General features: G+C 45.0%; 2 protein-coding genes across 3 annotated transcripts; one reads left to right on the top strand and one right to left on the bottom strand.

The window, feature by feature from the left end:
- The first annotated feature begins 3,918 nt into the window (after positions 1-3,918).
- On the top strand, positions 3,919-10,196 carry LOC117434483 (tribbles homolog 3-like). Its single transcript, XM_034057051.3, has 4 exons — positions 3,919-5,171; positions 6,040-6,324; positions 7,310-7,602; positions 8,074-10,196. The coding sequence occupies exons 2-4, from the start codon at positions 6,040-6,042 to the stop codon at positions 8,537-8,539; spliced, it is 1,044 nt and encodes a 347-aa protein (XP_033912942.1). The 5' UTR covers positions 3,919-5,171; the 3' UTR covers positions 8,540-10,196.
- Positions 10,197-11,377: 1,181 nt separating this feature from the next.
- Positions 11,378-19,559, bottom strand: LOC117435040 (repressor of RNA polymerase III transcription MAF1 homolog). 2 transcript variants are annotated; one of them, XM_058990715.1, is made up of 7 exons: positions 18,802-19,559; positions 17,761-17,889; positions 17,339-17,507; positions 16,766-16,887; positions 13,700-13,819; positions 13,146-13,256; positions 11,378-12,818 (listed from the first exon to the last, which is right to left on the bottom strand). In XM_058990715.1, the coding sequence occupies exons 1-7, from the start codon at positions 18,882-18,884 to the stop codon at positions 12,797-12,799; spliced, it is 756 nt and encodes a 251-aa protein (XP_058846698.1). In that variant the 5' UTR covers positions 18,885-19,559; the 3' UTR covers positions 11,378-12,796. The 2 variants fall into 2 exon arrangements, with proteins under 2 accessions (XP_058846698.1, XP_058846699.1); XM_058990716.1 differs by having other exon boundaries at positions 13,158-13,256; positions 18,802-19,558.
- Positions 19,560-19,650: the final 91 nt, after the last annotated feature.

Genomic DNA, 19,650 nt, shown 5'->3' with positions numbered 1-19,650 from the left:
GATTCGTGTTTCATTCTGAAAGGCGATTTTTTTTTTTGCAAACACACAGCTTATTTTTTTTATTCACTTCAGCAAAAAAAAAAAAAATTGCAGACAGTTAAGAAATACAGCAACCAGATTAAAAAAAAAACCACCCTGACACAATATGCACAAGTTCCTTTAATTTGATACAGTCTGGTCTTAATCAGTTTGCTTGCACGATTTACTCATGTCTGTGGAAACAGCTGTGCTGCTTCCTTCTCTGTGGGAATCGCTCGCTGTTAGGAGAGGTTGTTGCTTTGCAAGGCACCTGCTGTGCAGCCCATCCGTTTCTCAAGAGACCTACAGCGGCAGGCTGCTTTTAGTCCCAGTTCTTCTTTCCACCCATAGCAAGACAACACAGAGCTGTGTGGTTTCAAAGACTCACCTGTGAAAGAGGAACACTAACCCAGAGCTGTGCTGTGCTGTCATGTGTGTACCAGGCAAGAGAGGCAGGAGCGTTCACTGCATTCAGAAAACAAGAACAGATATATTACGTGTGAAATGTCTTTAACCCTCATGTGGGGATGGATTAAAGTCTTTATATGGAGACATATGGAAGATGCAAATGCTTGATAGAACGATACCAGGATGAGGGTTCTTTCCCCCATATAAAGCAATGGAAAAAAAATATTTTCAATGAAAAATGCGTTTACTATGTGTCCAAAACTTTCAATATGTTCACTATTTCATGCATGAAAGGGTTAATCGGTGAGGAGCGGATTGAGATCACTTTGAAGTGAGCCTGTGCGTGCAAACTGAAGGCCTTTACGTTGAACACATGCTTAAATACTCCTGCATGGTGTGTGATGTTGCGCGATCACAAAGCCTGTAGTTATTAACATTATTTAAAGACATGCCCATTACGTGTCTGGATCAGAATTAAATGGAGAAATCCACAGAGATCACAGGCTGGTGATGACGAGGACTCCACGGAAGCGTCTGAAGGGATTAGACGATAAACAATCCCGGAAGAAAGAGAGCCGACGGGCCTCGTGTTACTGACACAAGGTCGCTTTATCCTTTAAAGCGTGTTCCGGCTCTACCAGCAGAAACACAGATGACCGGAGACGCTTCGTTTTAATCAGTGCTAATATGCATCGATTGCATTATACGTGCTATCTTACTACGACAAAACAAAAAACATGTTGCAAATCCTGTACTGTACAGCTCCAAATCACCTTGATCGTAATGCTTCCTGTTACTGCAAGACAGAGGGTCGTTTTCACAAATGCAGCATTACAGAAATGACAGGATTGTTACTAGTTATGTCTTTGAGGTTTTGTCGCATTCAGTTTTTTGTTTTTGTTTGCATTAAATACGTTGTGAATGTTGCCATACCTGATGACATCTACTGACGAAATATCCGAATGATTGGAATTCTTTCGTTCAGGTCAGCGGTGGGTCGCTCCTTGACCACGTGATAGGCGCTGCCTGCAGCCTCATCGTCGACACGTGGTGCAACTGAGAACTGCAGACAGTCACCTTTGACCTTTAAGAAAGGCATGCAAAATAAAATAAACTATTCTGGTCTGTAACTGCAGCACATTGTTTAAATGCAAATGTAATTTCCATCATTTATATTTGTTTTCTTAACGTGTTAGGCACACACACACACAAACACACACACACAAACACACACACACACACACAGCCTCTCCTTGGGACAGGCTAGGCAGGGGTAGAGTACTTCCCCCAGTTACCCCCTGGCTGCTCTCCAGCCCTGCTGAGAATCCCCTCCAGTGCTTTCCAGTTTGCTGTGTGGGTGGTGCAGTGTGAGTCACCTCACCTGGCTGATCAGAGGAAAGTATTTCCTCCTGTTCACCTGTGTATTACTGTACACAATAAATGAGGTCATAGCTTTACAGTAAGCACACATACACACACACACACACATGCACGCACGCACACACGCACGCACGCACACATACACACACACACACACACACACACGCACGCACGCACGCACACACACACACACACACACACACACACACAGTGCCATGGCCCATTGCAATCACAGCATGTCCTCCCGCGTCTACTTTGAGAGCTACTGGATGCAGTTACTTGTTGCACATTTTCTTACACTTAAACAAATTTGAAGAAAAATATAATAAAACGAGGACTGGTTGTGTGAAGTGGTTTTGTGGTTAGAGGAGACATGACATCATTTTAATTGTTTTTTTTGCCTCTCTATCACTTATTAGCAACAAACTGTAATCTTATGAAAACAAAAATCAAACAAGCATAAGTGCCTGGGCTGGCTGCCTGGGGCACAAGCACTGGTCATCTCCCCCAGCAACCCCACCCGGGCACGTTGATTATCTTTCACAAATCTTTAGCAAGCATTTAGAAATGCATTCTCTTTTCTCAGCTCCAACATCTCCATCAGTATGCTTTTGGTTTCAACGCGGTTTATTTTCCTTGGATAAAAGAGAGAGAAAGCAAAAAAAAAAAAAAAAACACAACAGGAAGCCATTGACTTCATAGTGCAATCCATTGGGATGCATCAGCAGCTGATGTGCTAACAGCGCTGCTGCAAGACCTCCAGCCTTCATTCCACAGAACTCGTTTCTCAACGGGAAGTAGAGCTGCTTGGAAATGATTCATCCGATCTCTGCTGGGAGTCGATACGGAGCTGGCAAAGCAGGTAGCTTTCTTAGAATACCAGCTGTCCCAAAGCCAACCCTGAGAAAAACAGAGCCTCCAAAAACACAGCTAACGTAACCAGGTGCCACTGAATCAGGCAGCGTCTGTGATCAGGCTGTAAAGAATGAAGTGCTAACCAGTGGGTCTGTGCTGATCTGCAGGGAGAGGAAGGAGAAGGGGGAGGCACACACACACACACAGATAGATAGATATAGATCTTTGAGGGGGTTGCTAGATTCTTTGCAGCGTGAGAAAGAAGAAACCACAGTCTTCATATGAGAAACGATGGTGTTGGATGCTGATCGCTATTATTGGATCAGGGTCTATAAGTTCCACTCAGCAGGTGAAAGTGGGTGTTAATCATAGAATCCTATTTAAATAGCACATGAAAACGATGAGTGTTTAGTTTACTAACAGCATCACAGCTGCATTGGAAAACCACTAACACACCTGAAAAACTGGTAAAGACCTTTGTGTAGTAGTTTAATAGCTGTGCTCTTTGAAGGCTTTGTTGACTGCCCGGTTTGTTCGTCTATTCAAATCTGATGTAGGAAAATTGGGAGGCCATCATTCCTCCAGAAAATATTTACAGTGTTAAGATCATACATATTTAAACTAAGAATACCTGTAATTGAAATGAATTCGCAAAAATGGTGATTCATTCAAGTGTATTATTTTGAACCCATGTTTAAAGTGATTGAGCCACACAGTTGGGGTTTGATGTCTCTAATGCAAACAGCTATAGGACACAGAGCATGAGATACCCATGAATAGGATCCAGATAGGAAGCATTCCACTGTGGAACCCCTGGTGGTTCTGTTTAGAACCCTTCGTACAGAACCCTCTATTGTTCAGCACACAAGACGGGTTCTATAGAACCTTAAACACTGCAAGAGAACACCCTTGTACTGTATTGAGAAATGCAGTGCCCAGAAGCCTCGCTTAAACGTGTGACTGGTGTGACCTATTAATAATGCCCCTAAGCAAAGAATTGTATTGATTTTCTTGTTTTGCCATAGCAACGCGTTTGTTGATGCTGAGTAAACTCTGCCCGCTCCCTCTTTCATTACAATTGCTGAATGGTGCAATGCTATCGCTGTGATTGCGTCTTGTAAAGGGGTGGGGCTGAGCCGTTTCACCGCTGAGTGAATCTGCACTCGTTCTAAATTTAGCAACATTACATCTGCGATGAGCGCGCTGCTGAAAATTATACAACGCATTTAGCAGAATTACTGAATCAGACTGGATGATCAATTCTCAGCTGCTGCAATATCTCATATGTTGCGTTGAAATGACCAAGGCAGGGGTTCGGGTAGGGGTCCCTGCAGAGGCAAGCCCACTCGCCCGCGCGCTGTTTAGTAATCCCCGGGCAGGCTGACGCGTTGCGAACGTGGTGGTGATGTCGCGTCAGGCGCAGCTGGGCGTGGCGTCCTGGATGTTGCAATCGAGAGCGGCTCCTCATCTGCTGAGCTCGCAGTGGAAAGCAGGATATTATATTCTATAATAAAGAGCGGACTCCTCATCTGCTGAGCTCGCAGTGGAAAGCAGGATATTATTATATTCTAAGAGCGGCTTCGACGCGCAGTCCGGGAGAGGGAAGGACAGACAGACAGGGGCTGTGTGAAAGACAGAGGAGGAGAAGGAGGAGAAGACACGTATTTAATACAAGGAATAGAACAGCCAGGGTTTATCTGCTTAACAATACTGTCGAGTCGAGCAATAATTAAACCGAACGAGCAATTCAAAACGCTGGTTTTTTTTTTTTGGTGTGGAAAATAATACAACTTCAAGACAAAGAAAAAAAAGGGTTGTTGCACTTAATTACAAGTGTCTTTATCCAAGAGCACACCGAGGAGACCGGCTGCTTCGACACACAGACACGTACAAACCAGAAGAGACCCGAGACTGTGTCTCTGTCCTCCAATACTGTTGTTATACTGTTAGTTTTATTACACTGGCTCCCGTGTCTGTTGGAATCCGTTTTCCTTAAGTAAACCGACAGCTTTCACTTCGAATCGGCTTCGTTTCTGACAAAGGATTTCTTCCGTGGGGATAATAATAGATACACTTAGCGGGAATCGAGAACAAAAGAAACCGGGCTGGTGGTATACCCGGCAGCGACCCTGTGCAACATAACACCACACCAGCGGGTTTGCGCCTGCCTCTCTCTCATCTGCATCCGTGGAATTGAACTGGAAACCCCGAACACCGCTTTGGACGACTTTTCTTTGTAATGATCGGATTATAATGACGACGCTGTAGTCGCATTCACCCCAGACGGAATAGCTGCAGTACTAAGATGTGCCTCTAAATTCGCCCACAGAACAGCGTTGCGTTGTTTCTGTTTGATTTCACCCCCCCTGAAACTGGTTTCCTGCATTTTTTTTAATTTTTTAATGTGATTGGACATTTTCCGACTCCTGGAATACTTGACGTCACCGTGTGCCAGAGACAGACAAGGCGGCGCTTTGAAGTTGCAAGGCTCTGTTTCCCTGTAGACCAAGGTAACGTGTTAATGTCTTTCCACGGTTATCTCTCCTGTGATATGATCATCATTCTAATCTGGTTTCAGTCTCTGCGTGTGATGTCATACCCGGCTTCAAAGTTGATTAAACAATGCATAGCCAGAGATTGAAACAGATTTCCTGCGATCGCAGGATCACTGCGTTACATAACTGATGTGTTAATCTCACATTTACTGTCTGTGTTTCTCGTAGTCTACGCTTTCCTGACCTTCTAAAGGTTAGCTCCGCATTTTCTCTCTGTTTAAATGTAGTTGTGTCTAACTAATAGCTACTGTTCTCTTACACGTGTGTGTTACAGAAGATCATGATACCCGCTACAGCTGTGTATCTCTCCAGATCCCTTTCATACGGTTTATATGTGTGCAGGCAGGCGGTGGTTTTTGCATGTGGTCTGGCGTTTTCAACGGGTCTTTTTTTGCTTCGCAAGGTGATGCTATTGTTCGTAGCGCGTTGTGTTTTGTAATGCGCACTGAATCTATTCAAAGCAGCTGATGATTCTGCACGTGTTCATCGTGCTCGGGCAGCGCTCAGTAAAGAGAGCTTTATAATTAAAATGCTTGATCATAGCCTCCCTTCAAGCCTGGAGAGCGGTCACAGTGAGTAACACAAGCGAGTCAGATCGCCTGTTTCTGTGGAATATATGGGGAGATTGAGTAAGGTGTTCTTTTAGAGCGGTGTGTGCCATGTGTGACTCAGCTGTTGGTTCAGACTGGTTAACCTCTCTCTCTCACAGCAATATAGATAGTGTTTGTGTTTCCCTGCTCCCACGCACGCACACACACACAGTAAAGATAACACCGTTCTTTCCACAATCATTTTGCAATGTATTTTTGTTTGATTGTTTCAGATGAGCCTTAACGAGCAGCAGACAGCGTCTCGCACCCTCCCGCTGAGGCTGAAGAGGCTTGATTTCGAGGACCCCAAGGATACTGACACTCCCAAATGCAAGCGCCCCCGCTTCAGCCAGCCGCCTTCCTCTCCAGGGCTGCCCCCCCTCTCCCAGAGCCCCTGCCCTGGGGTCTCGGACCACAGCATCTCCCGGGTCGGGCCCTACGTGCTGCTGGAGGCCACCGAGGGAGGCCACTCCTACAGCGCAGTCCACAGCGTCACCGAGCGGGAGTACACGTGCAAGGTAGGGACCCGGTGAGAGCAGGGACACGGAAAGAGGAATCGGCATGGCTGGAGAAAGAGAGAATTCCAATACTGAGCTTAAGATCTTCATTCCAACACACACAAGCTGCGTCACTGGAGATCAGAGACCTCGCTCTGTGTGTCCAGGGATAGCACACCATTTGTGGCAGTGTTAGCTCCCACACTCCTATTGGAAGACCGCCCTCTTAGAAGGAGCAGCCCAGCCTTCCTTTCCTGCCCGTCCAGACTCTCTGCACAGGTGCTCACTGCCAATTGCAGTTTTGTCAGTTTATTGCTGCTGTGAGATCGAAATCCCCTGCATTGCAATTAAACACACACAAGCATCCAGCCAGTAGCATGATAGTGAGTGGCCTGTGATTGCTTCACCTCTCCGATACTCTGAGTGGAGAGTCTGTGCCGAGAGGAAACACTGGTCTTTTGTTTCCAGGTAGATTAACGCTGTCATGCTTGGTATAAAATCCTGGCTTTCAATTGCTATTCCCCCTCTTGTTCTTGTGCAGTGTGTTCCTAGATGCGTATATTTAGACTGTTTTGTACTACGTGGGGAAGCTCTGTCCGTGCATTAGGAGCTGATCCTTTTCTGACTCCTGCTTTCTGTATTTACTAGAACAAGGTGCTGTAGTTTTGAAAGCTTAGGAAAATCCAGAGCAGCAGGCTTGGTTAAAACACAAGCAGGTGTACAGCATGTTTGAAACAGGGCTCAGGGAGGTGGCAGGACTTGCTAGAGGACACACAGGGAGTCTGTCTGCAGCTGAGCAGGGAATGTGATCCCAGCCTCTCATCGCTTTAATAAACCACTAGACTGTTCTACCTCCTGCTAATCACCTGATGATGATGGATCAAGGACTGAGTTTCCTTCTTGCAGTTCAGTGTCAAAAGCCACAGTGTTTAAAGTGCTGGATTTATACAAATGCATACAGCTAGTCTGGTTGGATTTTGTTGCTAACCTTTCCTGTGTCCCGCAGGTGTTGTCCATGAAGAGGTACCACGAGCTGATCGCCCCCTATGCCCGACTGCCGGCCCACGAGCACATCAGCAGGATCGCGGAGATCGTCACGGGGGAGCACAGCGTGTACGTGTTCTTCGCGCGCAGTCACGGCGACATGCACTCCTACGTGCGCTCGTGCAAGCGGCTGCGCGAGGAGGAGGCCTCGTCCCTCTTCGGGCAGATGGCGGAGGCCGTGGCGCACTGCCACCAGCACGGCGTGGTCCTGCGAGACCTGAAGCTGCGCAAGTTTGTGTTCACCGACAAGCAGAGGTGAGCGCCCACCACTGCTTTCATACCCCTCCCCACCCCTCGGACTGAAAACGTTTTTCAGTTGCGGTTGAAACAGAAACGCTGGACTGTTGTGGGGTCAATCGAGGACTGGGGTAGTAGATCTGGCTGCGGTTTGTTTTCAGTAATTGGGAGTAGAAACTGGAGAGAGAAACTGTTGGGATTTTCTTATGCCAAAGAATTGTAAATAATTTGTTTTATCCGCCAACTTAAAAACTGCGCTTTTTGATTTAAATTGCATGCTTTCTGGCCACGGCTAGTCTTTTTCCCTGGCAGAGGGTGACTTCTCTCCACTACGGTTTCCTGCATGCATTAAACATACGTTCTGTAAACCAGGCAAGCCTGAACAGAAAATGTAAATTAGAGGGTTTCTTTTTTTTTTTGTAACGCTCTGTTCATTTATAAACATTATTTATGTATTTATTTATCTGTATTTTTGCATTTCTGTTTCAGAACTAAGCTGGTACTGGAAAACCTTGAAGATTCTTGCCTTCTTAAAGGGGAAGATGACTCGTTGACTGACAAACACGGCTGCCCGGCGTACGTGGGACCGGAGATCCTGAACTCCAAGCACTCCTACTCTGGGAAGGCGGCGGACGTGTGGAGTCTGGGTGTGGTGCTGTACACCATGCTGGTGGGACGGTACCCCTTCCAGGACGTGGAGCCCGCCGCCCTCTTCAGCAAAATCCGAAAGGGGGTCTTCACCATTCCGGAATCCCTCTCTCCGAAGGCCAGGTGCCTGATCCGCAACATGCTCCGGAAATCCCCAGCGGAGAGACTGAGCGCCAGCGAGACCCTGCTCCACCCCTGGCTCAACTGCACCAGCATGGCGTCCCTCAGCGCCCCCCCCAACCCAGCCGACAAAACCAGTCCCGATCAGGTGGTGCCCGACTTCGACAAATACGAGGGCAGAGACTGATTGTAGTGCGAGAGCTGTCCTGGCGTGAGAAATGATCCGAGCAAAAATTCAAAAAATAAACGTTTGAGGAAAACCAGTGGCAACTGTTGGGGGTGGGAGCAGCCTGGATTGTATTGAGTGACTGGTCTGTTCCAAGGGATCTGTGGAGACCGTTTGGAAGCAGTCAGTAACTGACATATGGGGTATTTGTATTTTAAGCCTTCGGAAGGGGACTGACAAAGTGTTGCAAACGTGAAGGTTTGGTGCACGAGGACTGGGCTTCGGAGGTGCTTTGCAAGGTTAAAACTGATGACCAACAACCAGACTCCAACACACAGGTGAAACGGACATAGCAGAGGGACGATTTTAATAACGTCGTTTTTTTGAATGTGGTATACAAAGTACATTAGCTTCCCTGCAAGCTTAAAAAAAAAAAAGATCCAGTATCCTGTGTCTAAACGCTGTTTCCACGATTGATTTTGTTTCCGCTTCCACTTCATTGAAAAAAGAAAATCGTGTCTGCGTCAGTGAAATACTGTCCTGCTTTTTCTGTTCTCTTCTATCTATAGATAAGTCATTTATCACGCCGTAGTTCTTGTGCCAGCCAATAGTGATTCCTTCCGCTGGCTGTGCTTTCAAATCAGTGCCACAGGGGATTAGGTCCGTTCCATTAAGGAATATATTTGGCAGGCAGACCCCCACCTCTTCCACCCCTCGTGAGAATAATGTATTGAAACGCAGCAGCTTTTTCCTATGCAAAAGCCACTTGATGGTGTCTTTGTTGCACTGAAATCAACACGATTTGGAGATGTCCTTGGAAGAAGGAGACAGGTTGTAGGTGTAGCATTACTAACGTCGGATACCTCTGAATCGGATCGAATCCTGGAATACTTGACGCACAACAGGGATTGTGCTATTTTTAGCGTTGTTGTTTACAGACGTTGTTTGCTGTGTAAACCTGGGTCCAGCAAGTGGAAGTGCCTTTCTTTGAGACTGGTGAAGAGCCGGTATACCACCAGCGCTGTGCTAGTCCTGCACTCCGCTTCCCAGTTACTGGGGAACCGCTTGATTCAGAAGGGGGGGGGGGTTATTTTTAAACAAAGAACCTTTCCACAATTCTGGACCCTTGATGCAAATCCTTTTTTATTATTATTAGTAGTAGTCTTGTAAACCGGCTATGTTTGATTTTGCCCTAAAAAAACCAAACTGCCTATTTTGTAAGATTAACATTTGTTTGGTAGTAAGGCAGTGAATAGGTGTTTAGGTTTCTAAGCTAGAACCTTTGTATTTTCACGGGGTCCAGAGCTTGTGAATTACTGAAGGCGGAGGCTGAGACTATGGACGGAGTGCAGCTTGTTTATTTATAGCCACACAAATCCCCATACAAGGGCAGCAAAGTGGGCATTACAGATCCTGTTGACTGAACACACTTGAGAGTCGCAAGGGGCACTGGAGGCAAACACAGAGCTGATGTAGCTGCGTACTCTCATGCTTTCTGTACAGCAACAGTATCTGTGATACACGAAACACATTTTGTGAATTTGTAAATAATTTTATTTTTTTTTGTAATTTTGAAAATGGATGAATGCACACACTACTAATTTTGTTGTCGTTGTTGTTCATATACAAAAAGTGAATATTTTTGTTGATGCCAATAATTAAAACAATTGTAAATTGAGTTGTCTTTTTTGTGCTCTTTCTTTTTTTTTTTTAGACATATTAAAATTGCAGTGATCTTGACAATAACTGGAGGCTGCTGTTCTACAGAATAATCGCGACCGCTTTGAAATTAGTTTCTGAAACTGTAACTTCACAGAAACCTCTCAAGCATTTGGGGTTTGAATAAAGATCGTGCCTCTGATTTCTTTCCACTTGTGCATTTTATTACATGCGGACTGTACTGCCACTTCCTCAGAAACTCCTCCGAGAAGCCAAGCATGTACGTTACTGGAGCTCTGCTCTACTCCAAATCAGTTACAATGGGGTTGTTGTGGGCAAAGGAAATTTAATCTGACATTCACTGCACGAGTGCAAATCCCAAACAGAGCACTCTCAGTGGGAGCCAATGGACAGGAAACAAGTTTGCCAAAGAGCTAACAAATACAAACGTGTGCTTGCTCAATACCGGCTTGAGTGAGGTGCGGGCCAGAGGGCCTGTTAGGAAAATTACCCAAACCGCACATATTTTAAGAGTCAACACCACATGTGGCTTCGTACACAATCACAAGGGCCCTGCACTGTGCTTTACATTGAAACTAACAGGTGCAGAGCATGTGCATCAATTACAATGAATTCCAAGAACCAGATGCATGTACAGTGACGCAGATTCTACGACTGTATTTCTTTAAATCTATTTCGGGAACTGCAGTATCGTGGGAATTTGTAGTTGTGCTGTTTGTATGCGAAGGGATGGGCTGGTAGTTTCAAGCAGCAGGTCATTCCAGTTCCTAACAATGTGTTTTTCTTCACTTCAATTGTTTTCAAAAGAACAAGCAGCTACTGCCCCCTGGAGGTTCAGAATTAACAAAGTGAGGTTTCAGTACTCTAGGCCCGGATGAGGCAATTGTGATCCTGGATTGCTGATCCATTAATTATTTAATAATAAGGAATCCAGATCTGGACTTTGAAGATTGGAAGTTGTCTACTCCAGCTTAGTCAAATAATATTATTTGTCACATTTGGCTTGTTTTGAGATCACACACAGAAACAGAAGAATTTGCTTACATAGCACCTTCACTGTTCTGTGCAAGACAGAATATTCACCTTACTGAAGCAGAATGCCACTGCAGTGGGCTCACGGTTCCAGATCAATATAACACACGACTGGCCCATTTGAAAGCAACAAACAGATACAGGTCAAAACATTAACAGGCATTTATTGAGCCTTCCTTTGAGACACAAACACAGTACAACATTTGACAAGGCGTGTGTCTGCTAAAACATTACACATTTCAGAAAACACTGTGCAGCAGAATATTGGAGAATATCATCTACTGTATATAGAAATGCTTGCGTTTGCAAACAAGCCCAGTGAGAAAAAATAAAAATGTCTCTATATGAAATCAATCGTCTGCGAGTTGATAATCAAGCTATTACAAAAAAATAAAACAGAAGTGCAAACGTGACCTGTGCACTGGAGGAGTTTCCAGCATCAGCTATAACTCTTAAGGGTGCACAGGCTTCAAAATGCACACACACACAAAAAAGGCTTATTAAAGGCATTGTAGTTTCTATTTCCGTTTCAGAAACTAAAGGCTAATTTTGGACTGAGATCATGCCCCCCACTGTTTAATGTCTCACGAAAGCATTTCCTTTGTTGGTATTCTGGATTATTGAAGAGTGTTCATTTTGACACCTAAAAGCAACACAGGTACATGTTGGATTTGTATTCACAAGCAGGGCGTCACATCCTGGCACGTTTGCATCACCTGGACGCCCAGCTCGAGTCTGATATGGAGGTATGGGGATACCAAGTGGTCAGTCAGGTGTAATTAAATGACATTTTCACTTTATTGAACACACACAAAGCTATAAGCCAGACAACAACTGAACTGCCGAATGCACATGTATCTTTTTTCAAAGCGACATCCAGGCCCTTTTGTGAGGTCTTAAGCAAAACTGGAATCTTCTTAACATATAACATTCTGACTGAAATCTCGATTAACAGAGGATATATTTATCCGGCAGAGCTCCGCCTTTTAAATGCTGCACACTTAAACAGACAGCTATTATTAGCTTGAACCACTGACTGCTCATTAATATACACACATGAATATACGCTGAGTGAGGGGTGTAAAGTCCTGCTGATTGACCATCAGTATTGCTCTTCCCCCCCTCCCATCCCATCCAGGGCCAACAACATGCTTATTAAACAATAAAGGGTTCCATACAACATTTGTAAAAAAAACAAAAAAAACAATTAACTTTTTAAAAAAACACTTTTCTAGCGCGGAAACTAGCTAGAAAACAGTATATGGACACATTCACATTTCAAACACAGCCTCCGAGTGAACAGGCTGGGGGTGTGTGGCTTCAGCGAGCGCAGAATTTCAAACCCGCTGGCCAAATTAAAATAGGACAATAAAAAGTAAGTGGGGCACCCATGTGGATTCCAAGCTGCAGTAAGACGCAGTGCATTGCTGCATGCTAGGGTTAAGCACCAAAAATAAAACAAAGACATACATGTTAAAAACCATTTAGTTGAGCTTTAGCTCAAGCAGCACTGAACGCAGATCTCTTCTGATTCCACAGGAACGAGCATCACTCCCCACAGCTGCTTCAAGCACACAAAGCTCCACACCTTCAAGAAAAACAACAAAGAAAAAACATTTTAAAGTGCTTTTTATTATTATTATCATCAAATAGTATGTTTCTACTTTAATACAGCACACATTTTGTCCCAGTCAGCTGGTTAAATAACAGTGACCTTCAGTGCTGTGCCTAACGCTCAAGTCAGGAAAGCTGAGCGCTCCACTTGCTGTTTCCTGACAGCCGCACAGAGGAGCAGCCGAGACTGCAATAAGCCAGTGTCCAGTTACTTCCACTAGCCACTGCAAGGTCTAAAGCAGAACAGCAGCCAAGGCTTTGGAAGGAAGATCTGGCTCTGTTTGTGTTGTTTCAGACTCACACCAAGGCCCACCTCTCTTCATCCATATTCCCCTCTTCTTCAAAGCTGCCCTCCTCCAGCTCCAGATCCAGATCATTCCCCAGGCCGGAGTCCCGCGGGGCCATGAACAAACTGGAACCAACAACAGGTTAGGGGTCACCCATGAAGGACGACAGCACGACACCACACTGATGCACACAACGTGTGCAAAAAATGCCTTAACCATCTATTAGTATTATTATTTAAAAAGCAGAGACAGACAGATATACCCCCCAGATTACAATATCAATAACGAAAAATGTCCTTAGAAAGTGTCATCCATAAAACTAAGTAAAAAGTGTGTGCGTCTCTACTATACCATCAGAGAGATGCATGAGAATGATATGAACCACGACTAGGAACATTAAATTCATATTTTATTTAGAATAGGACACTTCTATTCAGCTTCGATAACTCGCCCACAGTTAGCATTTGCTTCAGTGTTTGTAGATCCAGGTCATAGGCGAGGGAGCTACTCACCAGAACAGCGATCACCTGACACACTGGAAAACGCAACTTCAACAAGCAAGGCTTACCTGACTGAACGGCATGTGAAAAAGACTATCCTTTTCAGTCTCTTGTTGTAGAAAAAGTAATTAAAGGACCACATATTTCCTTCCTCTCCATAAGGATCAGAATCTAGATCAGGGTTATAGCTGCAGAACAATAAGAACAGTCAACATACAGGCACTTTGTATTTCAATCAGCACCAGAGATGCAGTGAACCTCTTAACACTGTTAATATATATATTTTTAAACTGCCACCACATTCGATACTGCATTGAGTCTTACATTTCAAAAACACACACTATATGAAAATATCTTTCCCAAAATGGCAGACTAATTTTCTAAATTATTTTACAGTATGAAGGATTTAAAAGTCTGGATCAAAGTTGCACAGTAATAAAAAGCAAGTTCCCTCCATCCACGGTCAGGTTGTGTGAGATCAGGGCTTTGATCACCTGTGGATATCGCATTCGGAGACTGTGTGAGATCAGTGCTTTGATTACCTGTAGATATTGCATTCGGAGACTGTGTGAGATCAGTGCTTTGATTACCTGTGGATATCGCGCTCGGAGACTGTGTGAGATCGGGGCTTTGACTACCTGTAGATATCTCACTCTGAGACTGTGTGAGATCAGGGCTTTGATTGCCTGTGGATATCGTGCTCAGAGACTGTGTGAGATCAGGGCTTTGATTGCCTGTGGATATCGTGCTCAGAGACTGTGTGAGATCAGGGCTTTGATTACCTGTGGATATCTCACTCTGAGACTGTGTGAGATCAGGGCTTTGATTGCCTGTGGATATCGCGCTCGGAGACTGTGTGAGATCGGGGCTTTGATTACCTGTGGATATCGTGCTCAGAGACTGTGTGAGATCGGGGCTTTGATTACCTGTGGATATCGTGCTCAGAGACTGTGTGAGATCGGGGCTTTGATTACCTGTGGATATCGTGCTCAGAGACTGTGTGAGATCGGGGCTTTGATTACCTGTAGATATCGTGCTCGGAGACTGTGTGAGATCGGGGCTTTGATTACCTGTAGATATCGCACTCAGAGACTGTGTGAGATCGGGGCTTTGATTACCTGTAGATATCGCACTCAGAGACTGTGTGAGATCAGTGATTTGATTACCTGTGGATATCGTGCTCAGAGACTGTGTGAGATCGGGGCTTTGATTACCTGTAGATATCGCACTCAGAGACTGTGTGAGATCGGGGCTTTGATTACCTGTAGATATCGCACTCAGAGACTGTGTGAGATCGGGGCTTTGATTACCTGTAGATATCGCGCTCAGAGACTGTGTGAGATCAGGGCTTTGATTACCTGTAGATATCGCACTCAGAGACTGTGTGAGATCGGGGCTTTGATTACCTCTAGATATCGCGCTCGGAGACTGTGTGAGATCAGTGCTTTGATTACCTGTGGATATCGTGCTCAGAGACTGTGTGAGATCGGGGCTTTGATTACCTGTAGATATCGCACTCAGAGACTGTGTGAGATCGGGGCTTTGATTACCTGTAGATATCGCACTCAGAGACTGTGTGAGATCGGGGCTTTGATTACCTGTAGATATCGCACTCAGAGACTGTGTGAGATCGGGGCTTTGATTACCTGTAGATATCGCACTCAGAGACTGTGTGAGATCAGTGCTTTGATTACCTGTGGATATCGCACTCAGAGACTGTGTGAGATCAGGGCTTTGATTACCTGTAGATATCGCACTCAGAGACTGTGTGAGATCAGGGCCTTGATTAGCTGTAGATATCGCACTCAGAGACTGTGTGAGATCAGGGCTTTGATTACCTGTAGATATCGCACTCAGAGACTGTGTGAGATCAGGGCCTTGATTACCTGTAGATATCGCACTCAGAGACTGTGTGAGATCAGGGCTTTGATTACCTGTAGATATCGCACTCAGAGACTGTGTGAGATCAGGGCTTTGATTACCTGTAGATATCGCACTCAGAGACTGTGTGAGATCGGGGCTTTGATTACCTGTAGATATCGCACTCAGAGACTGTGTGAGATCGGGGCTTTGATTACCTGTAGATATCGCACTCAGAGACTGTGTGAGATCGGGGCTTTGATTACCTGTAGATATCGCACTCAGAGACTGTGTGAGATCGGGGCTTTGATTACCTGTAGATATCGCACTCAGAGACTGTGTGAGATCGGGGCTTTGATTACCTGTAGATATCGCACTCAGAGACTGTGTGAGATCGGGGCTTTGATTACCTGTAGATATCGCACTCAGAGACTGTGTGAGATCGGGGCTTTGATTACCTGTAGATATCGCACTCAGAGACTGTGTGAGATCGGGGCTTTGATTACCTGTGGATATCGCACTCAGAGACTGTGTGAGATCGGGGCTTTGATTACCTGTAGATATCGCACTCAGAGACTGTGTGAGATCGGGGCTTTGATTACCTGTAGATATCGCACTCAGAGACTGTGTGAGATCAGGGCTTTGATTACCTGTAGATATCGCACTCAGAGACTGTGTGAGATCGGGGCTTTGATTACCTGTAGATATCGCACTCAGAGACTGTGTGAGATCGGGGCTTTGATTACCTGTAGATATCGCACTCAGAGACTGTGTGAGATCAGGGCTTTGATTACCTGTAGATATCGCACTCAGAGACTGTGTGAGATCGGGGCTTTGATTACCTGTAGATATCGCACTCAGAGACTGTGTGAGATCAGGGCTTTGATTACCTGTAGATATCGCACTCAGAGACTGTGTGAGATCGGGGCTTTGATTACCTGTAGATATCGCACTCAGAGACTGTGTGAGATCGGGGCTTTGATTACCTGTAGATATCTCACTCAGAGACTGTGTGAGATCGGGGCTTTGATTACCTGTAGATATCGCACTCAGAGACTGTGTGAGACCGGGGCTTTGATTACCTGTAGATATCGCACTCAGAGACTGTGTGAGATCGGGGCTTTGATTACCTGTAGATATCGCACTCAGAGACTGTGTGAGATCAGGGCTTTGATTACCTGTGGATATCGCACTCAGAGACTGTGTGAGATCGGGGCTTTGATTACCTGTAGATATCGCACTCAGAGACTGTGTGAGATCGGGGCTTTGATTACCTGTAGATATCGCACTCAGAGAGGCAGATCTCATCGTCGACGGCCTGCCAGAGCTGTGGCTGGAGCCGGTTGAACTCCTCTCCAGCCGCAGAGGACAGGCTGCTGTTGACAGCATTGAAAACCTGGAGACACACGAGAGGGATCTGCACTTTACCTCCCACTGCACAAACTGCACACCCCATAACCCCAGAGCCATTTCTGAAAAATGACGACTACAATTCATGCCAATAAACATACTAAACAACTACTAAAAACTAAATACTATACTTAAGCTAAGGCCTGAATTAAATCATGGAGCTGCAGTACTCAATACTAAGCACATGCTGAATTTGTAGGTCCGTAACAAGCTATTAAAGAGTTTTCTTAAAGTCACCGTGGTTGTATTTCTTTATTTACCGGCTGGTTTCGCAAATCCCAGTTAGCAGCTACCTTGGACTACCTAATGTTACCGTACTGCAGGGTAAGGTAGCCCAAGATTAGTGCTAATCAGGGTCTGTGAAAGCAGGTGTTTTTAGGCAGAGCTCTACAAGACGGTGAAACGACTGGGTTTTCGGTGAGCACGATTAAACCTACCCAGTTGAGACTGGGCTCTCTGCTGAAGTCGTGGCTCTTTGCCCTGCTGAAGTCATAGTCCGGTCTGAAGGAGGCATTGAGCGTGGCGATCAGGTAGAACAGCGTCTTGCGGCTGCATTGGTCCGAGAGAGGCCCCTCCCCCTCGTCTCCACTCTGGCTTTGGCTCTGCCTTGAAAGGGGGGAAAATGACGAAGACAAATAATCAGCGATCTGCTGCCTTTGCAACGTGCAGGGGTGGTTCAAAAGCCACTGGGGGGAAATAATATCCAGCACTGGGCAATGCAAGTGGCCAGTCTGAGAGCAGAAGACTCTAGGCAAGAGGAATGTATGGCCCACGTCTTGCATCCAGGGAGGTGATGCAGCCAGCCCTTGCTGGGACACTGCATACCACCCTCTTCCCTCTGGTGTACTAGGGTTCTTACTTGTTGGGGCTGACTCCGCTGGTCTGTGGAGGGGACAGAGCCTCCAGAACGTGTGGCAACCCCTCCTGGCAGAACTGCTTAAACATCTGCTTGTCCTCGCCGGCCATCTTGCAGGAGTAACTCTCAATTCTGACAACGACAGCAACCAACACAACAGCAGTTAAACGCAGCGGAGGAGTGAGGAAGCACTGAGGAGATGTGGACTGGCTTCCAGAGCCAGACACACCCACAGGGATGCGAATAATAATGTTTGACGCTGTTTTACACTGATTTGTGTTATGCAATGGACTGCTTAACAGGGACTCTGTGAAACACCAATAGCATGGGAAAAGAACGAGAAAAGAAGCTCAACAGTACTACTGTACATCAACAGCATCAACTGCTGGAGCAGACTAATGTTCAGTTTGCAGAGGAAAAGCCATTCACACACACACACACACACACACACACACACACACACACACACACACACTAAAGGAAAACATGGGTCCGGTCTACATAATCACAAGTCCAAGGGCTAGCTTGTATTTGGGTACTTTTCCAAGAAAGATCAATCAACACTTTTGCTTTTCTGACATGCATTGAATCCCCTTTCTGGAGATAAAGCTGACGAGACTGACAAATGGGTTGTCATTGCACAATACATTTGAGAAAATGAGGCTCAAGCTACACCACAGATCTGCCGGGCTACTGTCCAGCTTGAATACAGTAAAGTATGCAGAATGAATGTATTGAACACAGCCTTGGGACTTGGCTTGTTTGCAGGTTTATCTACACTTCCTTTGCAGGGGGGGGGGGAAACTGTTTGGAGTGGAGTTTGGAATGAAAAACAAATATTTCTCTAAGGGCGCATTATTTTTTGCAATAGTTTTTTTAAAATTTTGTTTTCAAATAAATCTACGTTTAATGTTATGCAGCCACTTAAAATACAACATAGAATACAACGTGCCGTCCCTAAAGAGACATTATTATTATTATTATTATTATTATTATTATTATTATTATTATTATTATTATTATTATTATTATTAAACAACTTACCGTCCAATAATCTGGCAGTCTCCAGTTTCAATTGTAAGCTGTGTATTCATGGCTTCGAAACTCGAATTTTCAAGGAGTTTCATCTTTTAATATATATATTTTTTAAAAAACAACGTTTACATAAATATGTTTCTGTACGCCAGGGATCCCTTAACCAAGCCCAGACGCGACTATCTTCCGCCGGGTTTTACTCGGACTAGTCCCGTCGGTCACCCCAACAGCTCCAACTTCTGGGCCTGCTGTTTTCTATTGAGCCTCCTACTAGATTTATGGTCAAACCAAGTTTAGGGCATGTAAACCGGCACAGCGTTTCAGCAACAGTCGCTCTTCTTTCAACAGCAACACAAATCTAGGCTCCCCAGCCTTCAAAGAAGAATCACTTTTTTTTTCTTTTTTTAAATGTCCTTATGGTCTCGGAAACGATCTCTGTCGAAGGCTTAAGAAACTTCTATGTCTAATAAAAATGTCTTCCTTTTTACTGTGAAATTTCCAATACCTGCCATTAAATAAACTGAAATTAGACACGAAATTACACATCCCAGCTTCTAACACTGGAGCCGTTTGAAATCCCCAGGCTTTGCAAAGCCCTCAGCCTGGCTGAAACCCCTGACACCCTAGTAGCTGTTAACCGTGATGTTATTAATATTATTTTCTCCCTTCTGCTCTAAATTAGCTTCTTTTGTAACCTCCTCTGGGTTTGATAAATTCCCTTTCTTCCGTGTCAAGTCAGGCAGTTCTCGCAACCTCACACTAGATGGCGCTCCTGACAGCGGGGAAAAACAATTTCAATAATAATAATAATAATAATAATAATAATAATAATAATAATAATAATAATAATAATAATAA

Source organism: Acipenser ruthenus, chromosome 18 (genome assembly GCF_902713425.1).
Source record: "Acipenser ruthenus chromosome 18, fAciRut3.2 maternal haplotype, whole genome shotgun sequence".
Taxonomy (NCBI): Eukaryota; Metazoa; Chordata; class Actinopteri; order Acipenseriformes; family Acipenseridae; genus Acipenser; species Acipenser ruthenus.
Note: the sequence above shows the minus strand (reverse complement) of the source record. Positions and strands in the feature narration are given on the sequence as shown.